Source organism: Periplaneta americana, chromosome 8, assembly GCF_040183065.1.
Source record: "Periplaneta americana isolate PAMFEO1 chromosome 8, P.americana_PAMFEO1_priV1, whole genome shotgun sequence".
Lineage (NCBI taxonomy): Eukaryota > Metazoa > Arthropoda > Insecta > Blattodea > Blattidae > Periplaneta > Periplaneta americana.
In genome coordinates, this window is record NC_091124.1 from 8,163,228 (window position 1) to 8,176,234 (window position 13,007).

General features: G+C 35.6%; 2 protein-coding genes across 2 annotated transcripts in view; one reads left to right on the top strand and one right to left on the bottom strand.

Moving 5' to 3' along the window:
- LOC138704444 (nose resistant to fluoxetine protein 6-like) overlaps positions 1 to 5,148 on the top strand; it is a 73,919-nt gene extending 68,771 nt beyond the window's left edge. The window contains exons 11-12 of the mRNA XM_069832321.1: positions 2,552 to 2,694; positions 4,723 to 5,148. Of these exons, the coding sequence (XP_069688422.1) occupies positions 2,552 to 2,694; positions 4,723 to 4,836 (257 nt within the window). The 3' untranslated portion in view covers positions 4,837 to 5,148. The remainder of the gene's footprint in view (positions 1 to 2,551; positions 2,695 to 4,722) is intronic.
- The window catches only part of Slob (Slowpoke binding protein), a 595,498-nt gene that overhangs the window by 516,630 nt on the left and 65,861 nt on the right, over positions 1 to 13,007 (bottom strand). The window lies entirely within an intron of this gene.

Sequence of the window (13,007 nt, forward strand, 5' to 3'; positions counted from 1 at the left end):
ATTGTGAAAGATCTATCACTTAAAAAATCTTGTTGAAATCGAGTTGAATCTGAGACCAATATGTCGTAAGTCGAAAATCACATATTACTTTCGTAAATTATTACCAACGCTGTTTTACTAGCTGGAGCTATGAAATTCTAGTAATAAAATAGTAAATTATCAAACATTTTGGTACACATTTATTAAAACATTTTTACAGCAGTATTTCACTATTGAAATACCATATCTTTACAGACATTATTTTACTAGGAATGTGATGTGTGAACTGCGCCATAAAACTTTGCATTTCTAGAGAACAAAAGTCAGCCTATTTTTTTGCCGCGAAATGTACAGTCTTAAAAAAGTTTTGTCGCACAGACACTTTGTAAGTTCTAGAAAGGAGACAGTACGCATGATAAGACATACAACGAAACAAAACTAATTTTATTACCTCAACTAGTCGTTCTCTTGTGAACCAGGTCGCTCGTCCTTTGATCATGAGCACTGCCTCCTTTCTGGAACTTATAAACTATCTGTGCGACAAAACGTTTTTCAAAGACTGTACGTACACAATTTCTCCACCAACTGAGCTACCCGGACGATATTTTCTCTCCCCATTACTGAATATATTCCTAGATCAGTCGTTCTAGATAATCTAATTGTTCCATGTCCACCCCTGGATCCGAGGGTCGCGGGATCAAACTCGGTGGAGAGTGTTACCCTAGATCATATATACCCAGATAGGTCGGCCTTATAGACTTTGACGTTAACAACTTTTGTCAGGTTTACTACGCTGCCATCTAATTGTTACATAAGGAGTCACGTCATAATTCCATTTGAATTGCATTAGCGACTGTACTGCCATCTCGTGTTCGTTAACGGCGGACGGGTGGCGATCCTGGCGGTTGTTCTCTTCAAAGTGCAAACTATTTTAACATAGCGATGAGTTATCTGTTACATATATGATCTAGGGTGTTACATTTTTAAGGGCAATAAAATTCTTTAGCATGGCTTGCTTTCGAAAGAAAGTAAAGCCAGGGGACTTCATGTCGTAAATTTATGGCATGCAAAAAAATCCTATACCTAATTAAAGAATGTCCACCAGCGGCGGTTTTTCAGGGGAGGCAAGGAAGACCTGCCTCCCCTAATATTTTACCAGAACACAATATGGCAGTAATAATTCCACCTGAATTAAGATCACAGACATGTTATCGTAAATGACGAACATTTTTCCTTTTATATTAATTTTACTATTCACTTCGACTAAGATGTAAGTTACGTAAAGTCGACCACATTCAGTTGGTGATGCCCGCTCGCTATACTGTAGATAGTACAAATAATTCGTACTGAAAAATAACAGATAGCGCTGTAACCTGTATAGTCGACATCTAGCAGCCTGCTGTGTCTATGCGAGAGCGGGAGAGAGGAGTCGACTACATCACTCTACTCCCCTGTAACCATGACAACAGCAGTTGAACCAATAAGATGGCTGGTTAGCGGACTGTTTAAACTTGACTAGAACGCGCGAGGGGAGCCGAATTTTTAGACGTCCTACCCACCGCTGACAACTGTACTGCTTATACTCAAGGCTGATTTCGGCTGTATTGGGAAGCTCTCTCTCTTTCTCTCTTCTTGGTTTCAGAAAATTGAATCACGTGTTGTTAGTTTTCTCACCCTGCGTAAAAGTTTTCATTTATGTTGTTAGATATTTCTCTTGTTTGCGGGTGTTCCTGTTATTTTATTCTTTTTTGTTAGAGTTTAGAGAGTTTAGAAACAAATGCAGATTTGTCTCTAGCTTCTTCAAGTAACAGTTGTTCAGTATGTTGTGACCTAATTGATCGGTTTGCGAAGAAAGAGGACTGTCGAGTTAATTTACTGTAAAATTAGGCTATGTAATAGTAATGAGCAAGCCCGGATGTCTAGGTTCGAATCAATTTGGTTGCTATCTCGTTACTCTCGAAATATTGTTTTTCTTATTCGTTTTATGTAGCAAAGAGTAAAATTCTTAAATTCAATATGATCTAAAAGGACCTATTCGTAGGTTAGGACTTAAAGTGTCCTAAGGAGAGGCAATCTTTACAAGCTGTTGTAATATATTAACAGTGTGTTGTTTATTTCCCCCCCCCCTGTAAAATCATGTAAATTCCTAACCATAAGATTTAAAATCCTAAAACATAAATTGGAAAACCTAATTTTAGTTTCTTAAAGCCTATAAATTCTGCGATTCGTAATGAAGTACGTCACAGGCCTTACATTATTTTATTCACATCAGTTACGTCTTGGCCTCCTCAACTTTCAAACCCATCGTCCGCTACTAATGCCCACAACAAAATTTGGAGGTGGCACAATTGGTCCATATGGACCTGTTCCACTCCCCACCTCTATTCCATGCTATACTCCGGCTAAATTATCGTTGTGTTACTTTAAAATTTCAATGAGAAATTTTCATCAGACTGAACTACCTTTAAACCATACTACTTGGCCCTCTATTTGGAACCATTGTGTTTGTTATCCATTAGTAAATATGATTAAACAATGAGTTCAAATGTTACTAAACTGTGCTATATTACAGATGGCTACCAGCGGTTCTTCTCATCAAAGACATTCGTTGTACTCAGTCGCTTGACGTACGGAGCCTACCTGGCACACACAATGGGGCAGCTCTACGACCAAGGATCACTTCGAATGCCTCGTTATTTGTCACCTTACACGGCGGTAAGATCTGTAATTCGTTATTATTCATAACTGTTTATTAATGTTTTTAGACGTACAACTAATTCTTACTCCACTGCAGGTATGGGGGGATAACTTGGAAATTATCCGTAACATAAAAATACAGTCCCCTCCATTGTTCTTCTTCTGTTCACCTTGTTCTCCTTGATTAATCGAATTCTGTAATGGCGGCAATCGCAACTGATCGATAAGGCGGTTCATATAATTGCGACCCTATTTTTGTTAAGAAATGTACACAAATTAATATAAAGGGCATCACACCGGTAGTACCGGATGCAGCATTATTGAAATGAAATCTATATGCTTGAAAGCAGTCGTTCGAGGATTACAAAGCACATGAGGAAGAATCGAAGAAAGTAGCTGTTAAGCAGACAAGGATAGGAGAAATTATGCTGTATTTAAATGGCTCTAATGTAAACTTGCAGTTTTGTTGATATTCACTTCTGGCATGATGCCATCGATATTAATCAAATATAACAACGCAGAAGCCTCTATTGTAACATAAGGATTGACTTTAACTAAACGAACGCTTCCTACAGTAGCAGTAGCAGTAGCAGTAGCAGTAGTAGTAGTAGCAGTAGTAGTAGTAGTAGTAGTAGCAGTAGTAGTGGTGGTAGTAGTAGTAGTAGTAGTACTACTAGTGGTAGTAGTAGTAGTACTAGTAGTAGTAGTACTAGCAGCAGTAGTAGTAGTGGTAGTAGTACTAGTAGTAGTAGTAGTGGCAGTAGCAGCAGTAGTAGTAGTATTACTAGCAGTAGTAGTATTACTAGTAGTAGTAGTACTAGTAGTAGTAGTAGTACTAGTAGTAGTAGTAGTAGTACTAGTAGTAGTAGTAGTAGTAGTAGTAGTACTAGTAGTAGTAGCAGTAGTAGTGGTAGTAGTAGTACTAGTAGGAGTAGTAGTAGCAGTAGCAGCAATAGTAGTATTACTAGTAGTAGTAGTAGTAGTACTAGTAGTAGCAGTAATAGTGGTAGTAGTATAATACTACTAGTGGTAGTAGTACTAGTAGTAGTAGTACTAGTAGCAGCAGTACTAGTAGTAGTAGTAGTAGTAGTACTAGTAGTAGTAGTAGTAGTAGTAGCAGTAGTAGTAGCAGTAGCAGCAGTAGTAGTAGTATTACTAGTAGTAGTATTACTAGTAGTAGTAGTAGTACTAGTAGTAGTAGTACTAGTAGTAGTAGTACTAGTAGTAGTAGTAGTAGCAGTAGTAGTGGTAGTAGTAGTAGTACTATTAGTGGTAGTAGTAGTACTAGTAGTAGTAGCAGTAGCAGCAGTAGTACTAGTAGTAGTAGTAGCAGTAATAGTGGTAGTAGTAGTACTACTAGTGGTAGTAGTAGTACTAGTAGCAGCAGTAGTAGTAGCAGCAGTACTAGTAGTAGTAGTAGTACTAGTAGTACTAGTAGTAGTAGTAGCAGTAGCAGCAGTAGTAGTAGTATTACTAGTAGTAGTAGTAGTACTAGTAGCAGTAGTAGTGGTAGTAGTAGTAGTAGCAGCAGTAGTAGTAGTAGTACTAGTAGTAGTAGCAGTAGCAGCAGTAGTAGTAGTATTACTACTAGTAGTAGTAGTAGCAGCAGCAGCAAGTTACTATTATTGTTGTTATAATTATTACTATTATTATTAAGTTATTATATTATTATTATTATTATTATTATTATTATTATTATTATTATTATTATTATTATTATTATTACATTGTGTGCTATAATATGCCATTTTTAATTTGAGTGTATTGTGTTAAAATATCTACTTTTAGCTGCCTAAAAAAATATATTTAATTAAACTTCAAAATGTCGAATATTTAGTGCTATTTGTTCTCGTGAACTTCTCCTTGCACTAAGAAGAAAATTGTGATGTCATTGACTGTTGGCCATTTTGATTAAATTCTGACACCGCCCGGATACTCTCTCAAATTCAAAATACTGGCGTCGTCGCTGAGTGTTAACTATTCCTATTGCTTATTAATTGATATGATGTAATCAACATTAAGCATTCCATGTCTGTTTCTTTTCAGCTGTGGATGACAATCGCTGACGCAACATTTGCCTTTGGCATGGCTCTGATTTTGTTGCTGCTCATCGAATGTCCTTTCAGATCAATACAGAAAATCATATTTGGAACGACATAATAGAATTAATGGCAAAGTATATTTATTGTGTGTAGAACAAGTGACGGTGGTAACCGTCCAGCCCAGTGCTGTGGTCTCTGAGGAGATTTCACTCGTGAGAGAATCAGTGGAGTCGATACGTGTATAAAGACTCGTCAAGTTCTCTTCAATTGCATTATAAGTAGAACAGAAGTAGAAATGCTTTCACACAATGTGGACAATGAATTCGCTGAACGGGAAGATTATGATGAACATCCTAGTCAAATGCAAAACAATTCGATTTTCTTCTCGATACTAACAATCAGACATAGCATCTTGGGGACCGATGAGTTAAGTTGATTGCAACACGGAGTATACACTGAGGCTTCGTTGCTAGTGGCAGAGGATGGAGTTATACAGGAACATCAAAACTCAAGGAGCGTTGTTTACTGCTGAATGTGTGTTGACCTTGTAGTTCAGAATCAGGCACGGATCTTTGAGTTTTAATATTATACAACTATGTTGGTCATCTAATGAACATAAACACTGCTTGCAAAGAACGATGGGTTACATAAGAACATTTATAAGAAATTAAATAAACAATACATTAAAAAAAATAACCTAAATGCATCTGTCTTATTTAATGCAATGTGCTATCGCAATATATTTTAATATAATTTTGCCTTAATGTTACATGGATTGACAACTTTTTATTTGTGTATTTTTCAATAAAGACTTTAAAGTGGAGATTTTGTAGTTTAAAGAAGGAGATGCCAGCCTTTACTATAATCTCACACAAATCCAGTTAAAATAAATTGTGATTGTTTATTTTAAATGGAATTACCTGTTGGCAGATCTTCGCTTTCGTTTTTCGATTCATGTTTTCTATTTTCTTTGTGTTTTCTAGTGATATATATATTGACGTTTGTCATCCCGCATGTTTACGCTACACAGTTTGCAAGTAATACATTTCTCATTCACTTCAGAACACTCGCCTCCAAATTCTGTCACAAATTGATGCTTCTTAGATCCCTTTTTCTTCGTCATGATATACTACAGATGCACTATCTCTACGGGTAAGTAGCGTACTGATGTGTAGTTAGAAACCATATGTGTGTCATGGTGAACGAACAGGTTGTTTATTTCATAGTGTTCCTCCATACGTAGTCTGTTGTGTACATGTGCCGCTCTTGCAGCTATACACAGGCTTATGCCCCAGCATTCAGTTAACTTGCATACACAGTGTTCCCCTCAATCGGTCCCCAAGATTCTATGTCTGCTAACAATAAAAATATAAAATGGCTTAGTGATTAATTATAAAGTATGTATCTGAAATAGGCTATACTTAATCTCCCATTTGAAACAAAAACTCCATTTTAACTCTAATTTCTTTTGAAGATTTTTCAGACACGTGTTCACTTTCTTCTGGATTTGCGGTTACAATGCAAATGTCAGAATATTAAAATTAAATTTTACGCAAAGTTTATTTTTAACAATACAACTCACTTTTGAAAATGATTCTTTATTATCAACATCATTGTCGGATTTACGTAGGCCTATATGTGATCCTGGAGCTGCATACAATGTGGGTGCCTCTATAAACCTATCGAAATCGCATCACTGAGCATCTGTGGAAAAGTAAAAATTAAACAATTCTTTAATTTTACACAAGTTTAATAGCAATAAATTAAAAGGAAGCAGACTGCATAAAGACTTAATGAAAACGCTCATTATAATATATCGTGTGAAAAAAAGTCGCTTGCCAAATGAAAAAAAAATATTAAGTATGTAGAAATGACAAATGTAGGACTATAACATAGACAATAAGAACCACAATAAGGACCGCGACAAAGTCATGGACCACGATAAGGACCAGGACCAAGACAACAAGGAAGACAATAAGAACAGCGAAAAAGACAACAAGGATCACGATAAGGGCTGTGGTAAGTCAAACTAAGGGCCACGATAAGGATCACGACAAAGACCAAGATAAGAAACACGACAATGGCCAAGATGACGATCAGACAATGACCAAGGTAAGAATCACCGCAATGACCACAGCAAGGATCACGATAAGGATCTGGACAAGAACCACGACATACGTAGATCATAACGTCCATGACAAGCACCACGACAAGAATCACGATAAGGATCAGAATATTAACCACAACATGGACCACAGGTCCACGACAAGACTCGTGATACGTACCACGACATGGACCACAACAAGGAATACGAGATGGACAAAGGTGCTTGTCGTGATCCATGTCGTGGTCTTTATCGTAATTCTTCTTGACCTTGTGGTCCTTACCGCGTTCCTTGTCGTCTTTATCATTGCCATCATCGTGGTTCTTGTCTTTGTCGTGGTCCTTATAGTAGTCCTTGTCTTTGCAGTGACCCATATCGTAGTCATTGTCTTTGTCGTGGTCCTTGTTGTCTTTGTCATAGCCCTACAATATCATTCCAAAATGACAATGTTTGCCCATTTGGTAAGAAAATTTTTGAGATACAGGTTACGAACTTTGCGTCACTTTCTTTGTAGCAAACATGTCGATGATGTCTTGGAAGTTTCATTTCATTAAGTATGTGTATATCACTTTCCGTGTTGAGAAAGGAAACGTATGTCACACGATCTTAGTTCATGATTATACGAAACTGTTTTTATTGACTTCATTTTTTTTTAATTACCTTTACTGAACTACCGTTTGACACCATAAGTACTGAACATATTCTTGAAAATATTCAACGTTTGGAAACACAATTCTAAATTTGCGTTCTTTGAGGATTTTAAAGAAGAACATTTCCTTAGAAAGACAGTCTTTATACTTTCCTTTCATGTGCACCATTAGTTTGGGAACTGTAGTATTTCATTCCCTAGGGACGGTTCGAGATCATTCTTGTATTCAGTGATAAGTTTGGTACAACTACACCTACACAGTTAAAAGGGGTGAATATTAATGATCATAAATATTTTGTATAAAGCACTATGGTTATATCAGCTCGATATAATCCTCCACATGTGACATTTATACACGTAGGCCTATTCTGTTTCCCGTAGACAAAGCTAATTGTCTACACTGCCAATGTCTCAAATAACCAGTAAAGATCAGTTAAATCTGTGGAGCTAAGTATACTTCTACACTATAAATATTTTACTTACCTCATTAAAACAAAACCTGGCACTCGCAAACAAAACAAATATCTCAATTCCAGCGTTTGTTGAGAATAACTGACTAAACCACAAACTGGCATACGCAAACTCAACTCACATCTGATTTCCAACGTTTCTGAAGAGTAACTGGCTAAATTTCTCTAAGTAATGGCAAATGTAAAAACAAAGAATGTATCAAAGGCACAAATGCGCTGAGCCACCGGCGCTGTTAGTCGGTTCTTGGAAACATTGAAGGAACTACCGCAGGATGCCGATAGCAAAGCCAATGCATTGATAGTAAGCGCGAGGACTGGTAAAAATGTGAATAAACTAGTAAGTCTTAAAATGTCGGTAGATTTTCATATTTAATTTAAACTGCACACTAATAAATTCGTTTCTATTTAATTATTTCATTCCGGTAAAACTTTACTAAAGGTTCAAAACAAGAAGGAAACTACAACAGTAGGCCTAAATTTGTGTTAATTTCTTCTCCCTTTTAGGGGTTTTTGGGAGGCCCTGTCTGTGATCACCCCACCCTTAAATCCGGCACTGATCAGCATTTACACTGTGATAAAAATGCTGCGGAAATGTAACAAATTGTCATATGATTTTGCAATCAAAGTACAAAATTAATGTTCAAGAATGTAATTAACATTCAAATGTCGACAATTAAAAAATCCTCATCTCGTTCACCAATGTTAATTTATGAGTTACATTATAAATATTACAATGTTTTCTATTTAATGCATTACGCAAATTAATGGCACTTTTTATAAGTACCATTCAGCTGCAATAAAAAAACACAACAAAGTTGCCTAAACTTTATATCTATGACCTATAGAACGAACACATAGCGCCGGTGTTAATATTCTAAATCAGAATTCAGAATCTCTGCGCATTTACCAGAAACGGCATACCGCTTCTAGCACTCCCAAAGACGCAGGAATTCAGACATACTTCGGACCTCACGGAAGTAATCAATAATTTTTCATAGCATAAATATGAAAAGAGAACAAACAAACAAAAAAAAATGTGCCCTCACCCAACCACATGTGTACTTTATTGTATGTAATAAATAATTACAGAGAAATAAATTGTGTTTTTATATTATAATGAATGTATTATTTTTTACCTATTTCACATTAAGAAAAAAGCATTGAGCATATGGAACAATTCCATCAAATGACGAGTTGCCATAGGAACGCCTACGTACCACATAGCTTGTACAGGGACATCATTTTATTTTTACTTCAATTTTTATTGTACCTGAGTTTTTTAGTGTACCTCACTCCCACCCCTTCTACTAATGAAGTTCAACCGTCCTCCACACAGATCCAAGACCGCATAAGCTTATAGTCATAGTAGCCTTACGGTCGTAGTAAACAGTACGTTCCAAAAATATGTTCGCGTTTTCCAGTGACGAAAGAGCTTTCAATATTAGCCTACATCATTTTCCATTTGCCTACGTTGCATCCCGGTTTCCCCCACAGCTTCTATTCGCCTCTCTGTAAATGCTAGTGGTTGGGCTGTCTTAGCTCTTTTCTGAGAACATTAATTTCTGTTAGGAATTGGACGTCTACGTAATATTATACCCATACAGTTGTTTAAAATAACTTAAATAAAAGGACCTCGTTAAGTAATTAACTGTCACGTGATTTCCTTCCTTTCTACGACGCTGCGACGTAACCACTTGGACGGACAGTAGATAGCATGTCTGAGTAATTTTATCTTTTCGGATCGGGCAGAAGTGAAGATTGAACTTACAGTACGTAAGGTCTCTTTCATAGAGTAGGTACAGAATTATTTCAACATGAGTCACTGATACGAAGTACGAACATAGTAATTGGAATTACGTACAATAGTCTATAGTGCGATAATATGCACATTAGAACTGAAGCCTGTATCGAAATGAACGGCCACCATTTTCAAAAATGTGTTTAAGGGGAGAGGATGGTATTTCTTAAAACTTTTTTCCTATTTGGTGTAAAATATTAATTTTTTGTATGTAGAGAGCTCATAGTTGTGGCAACTCAACCAAATAAAAATATTTTGAAAAAGAAATTATTTGGGGACCCAAATTTGAAACAAATATACCCAATGCAGGATTGTACTAAAATCGATATATCTAAACCGTTTTTAAAGATAGACTCAAACAATTTTTTGAAAAGTATTTGCAAAAGAATTTTCTACAAACAGTCTGTAACAGAATTTTGATATTAGTCTCTACGTTTGTAAAATAAACATTTAAAATTTAATAACAATTTTCTGATTTCCTTTCTTGCAAACAAACGGACGTATTTTTTTAATGAAATCAATTAACAAAATTCCGTTACAGAGAAAAGTTTCCTAATAGTCTAAAGAATGTGTTTTCCAAATTTCATGCAAGTATCTTTAACAGTTCAGAAATTATATCCATTTTTGTCTGGCAATGTAGCAAAAAAAAATGAAGTTACTGGAAACCGATAAAAGCGGGCGTGTGATTTAAAAATCCATAGCGCAGAAAGTTTAAAAATGACGCCTCAACATTCGATAAGGGCACAAATACCCACAAAATGTTATGCATTGTATTCCATACATATGAAAGGGTATTTTAAAGAAAAAATTTTTTTTTTAATTTAATTTACCTGAAACAACAATATAAATGGGCGAGTGATTTAAAAATCCATAATGCAGGAAGTTTAAAAATGGCGACTCAACATCCGATAAGGGCACAAATACCCAAAAAATGTTATGGTATGCATTCCACACATATCACAGAGTATTTTAAAGAATTTTTTTGTTTTTTGAAAATTTACTCATTTTTCACCAAAAAATACCATCCTCTCCCCTTAAATATCCATATTATGATTATTTTTCAATTTAACTTCATTCTCTATATTGTACGCTAATGTGCTGTAGACAGTATAATATACACTGCATAATGAATACGTCCGTATCGACAGCTCAGTTCGTGAGTAAAACCCACAGTGTTAATACTGTACTGTATTTTGGTTAAACAAAAACCTAATGAAAATTATCAAACTCAAAATCGCGATATTTCCTAGTTTACGTAAATGGATGAACTACTTTTCTTCCCTCCTATACCTATTAAAGTGATTTGTTTGTATATTACGCCAGTATCATCGAAATCCAGAAGGGTGCAGCAAACAGTTCTTAATCGTTGATCCAAAGGTATAGCCAAGTTAATATTAGGAATGTTAGTAAAAATAAAATGATGTCCCTGTACAATGTATTAGTCAAGGGCCATAAAACCAATGCTCTTTTCTTAACGTAGAATCCTCTATACCTACCCTGAATTTTCAATTACAGAAAAACCTCGCTAATCGGAAGTAATTGCAACCTGAACCTATTCCAATTTATCCGAAATTTGATTACACTTTGACTTCACTCCAATCTATTTTTAACTACTGCAGATGATAGATGAAGAAAGGAGAAGGTGAAGAGTGTTAGTGGAATGTATCCTGCGAAAAACCCTCTGAAACGTGCTGCTTTGACCACTACAAATTCCATCACAACCCGGAAGGAGAACGAACCCGGCCACCTGGACGGAAGATCAGCACCCTATCGCTTGAGCCACAGACTTTATTTTCCAACACTTAACTTATTTAAGATTACTTCCACGGGGGCTAAGTCAATGAGAAAGGAATCTGTCATTATCACTATCGGGTCTAAAAATGCAGAACACTTTGTTTACTTTTCTTCCTTTGTGCAGTTCATTAAATGTGTATTACGTATATCGCAGAACAACTGCTGTGTAAATTATAACAAGTCTGTAAACTCTTTCAGACGTCATGGAACCGAGTTCTTTCATATAACACCTGGGAGTGACGTCTTTCTTAACATTATGTAGATGATTTATTACACTGAAGACCGTACGTGAAGTGCATTAATCTGTTTCATTACAATTAATTCAGGTCCCAATACGAGTATTTTTCGATAGGTTAGAAGGAAAATTATTTCTTCTTTCGTAGATCTTTTACATTTTCCATCATTTTAATTTATGACCGAGCTCGAGAAGGTGCTTTATGATTTCTAACGGGCTTGCGTTATCAGCTCAAAGAGTACCAGCCTTACAAATTTGACCAGTGGTTCCTGATTGGCAATCCGCGGACCCTCGGGGTCCATGTAACTAATCCAGGTGTCCGTGACGCAATACATTAGGAAACAGTTTTCATATTCCTTTACTCTCAAATGTTTAATAATAGCTTTTTACTAGGTAGAACAGTGTTTTTATGGTGACTATTTCGTTTATATGACGTCATTCAATTTTCGGCCAATGAAGTGTGATGAAATTTTGAATTCCAACCAATCACAGCCATATATCGCGATAATTTCTGCAGCTCGATTTATCACTATCAATTTATCGCATGTCGTTCTTTTGTTTAGTCAGTGTCGTCAACTGTTTCCACGTAAATCGATGAGCATGATTCCATTGTACTAAATAAAATGCGAAATCCTACTTCCACATCTACATCTTCATCTTCTAATTCCATGTCCATTGTAGCTAAAAAAGATGACACTCCTTCATAACAATTGTTCATTTAATTAATGTATTAATAAGGTTATTTGTAATTATACTATAAAATGTTTAAATTAAATTATGATTTCAGGAGAAAATTAAAACGTATTTCTGCTATAATAACAAGAGAAAAGCGCAGTACATGTAATTAAAACTTCGAAGAATTAAAAATTTTAAACGTGTATTTCACTTTTCTCAATTGGCATTACTGAATAACATTCAATTTCTTTATTGCAGCAATCGTTATTCATATGTTTCGACTTCAGAATGTCTGATTGGGTTAAGTATTCTTATTAACATTTTGTGAGTGAATTTTAGGGATATATTATTTACATTTTTATTTTATTCACGAAATAGTCCTAATAAATGTCACTCGAGGTCTGAGATTTCCCAAATAAATCCACTCGTTTCGCTCTTTGATTTATCGGCAAATCTCATACTTCTTGTGACATTACTATAGATAATTTTCTTAAAATTTCGTGTGTCATCTTTTAAAATTAGTTTTTGGGTGTTCAATGAAGTATCAAATTTTCGTAATAATAA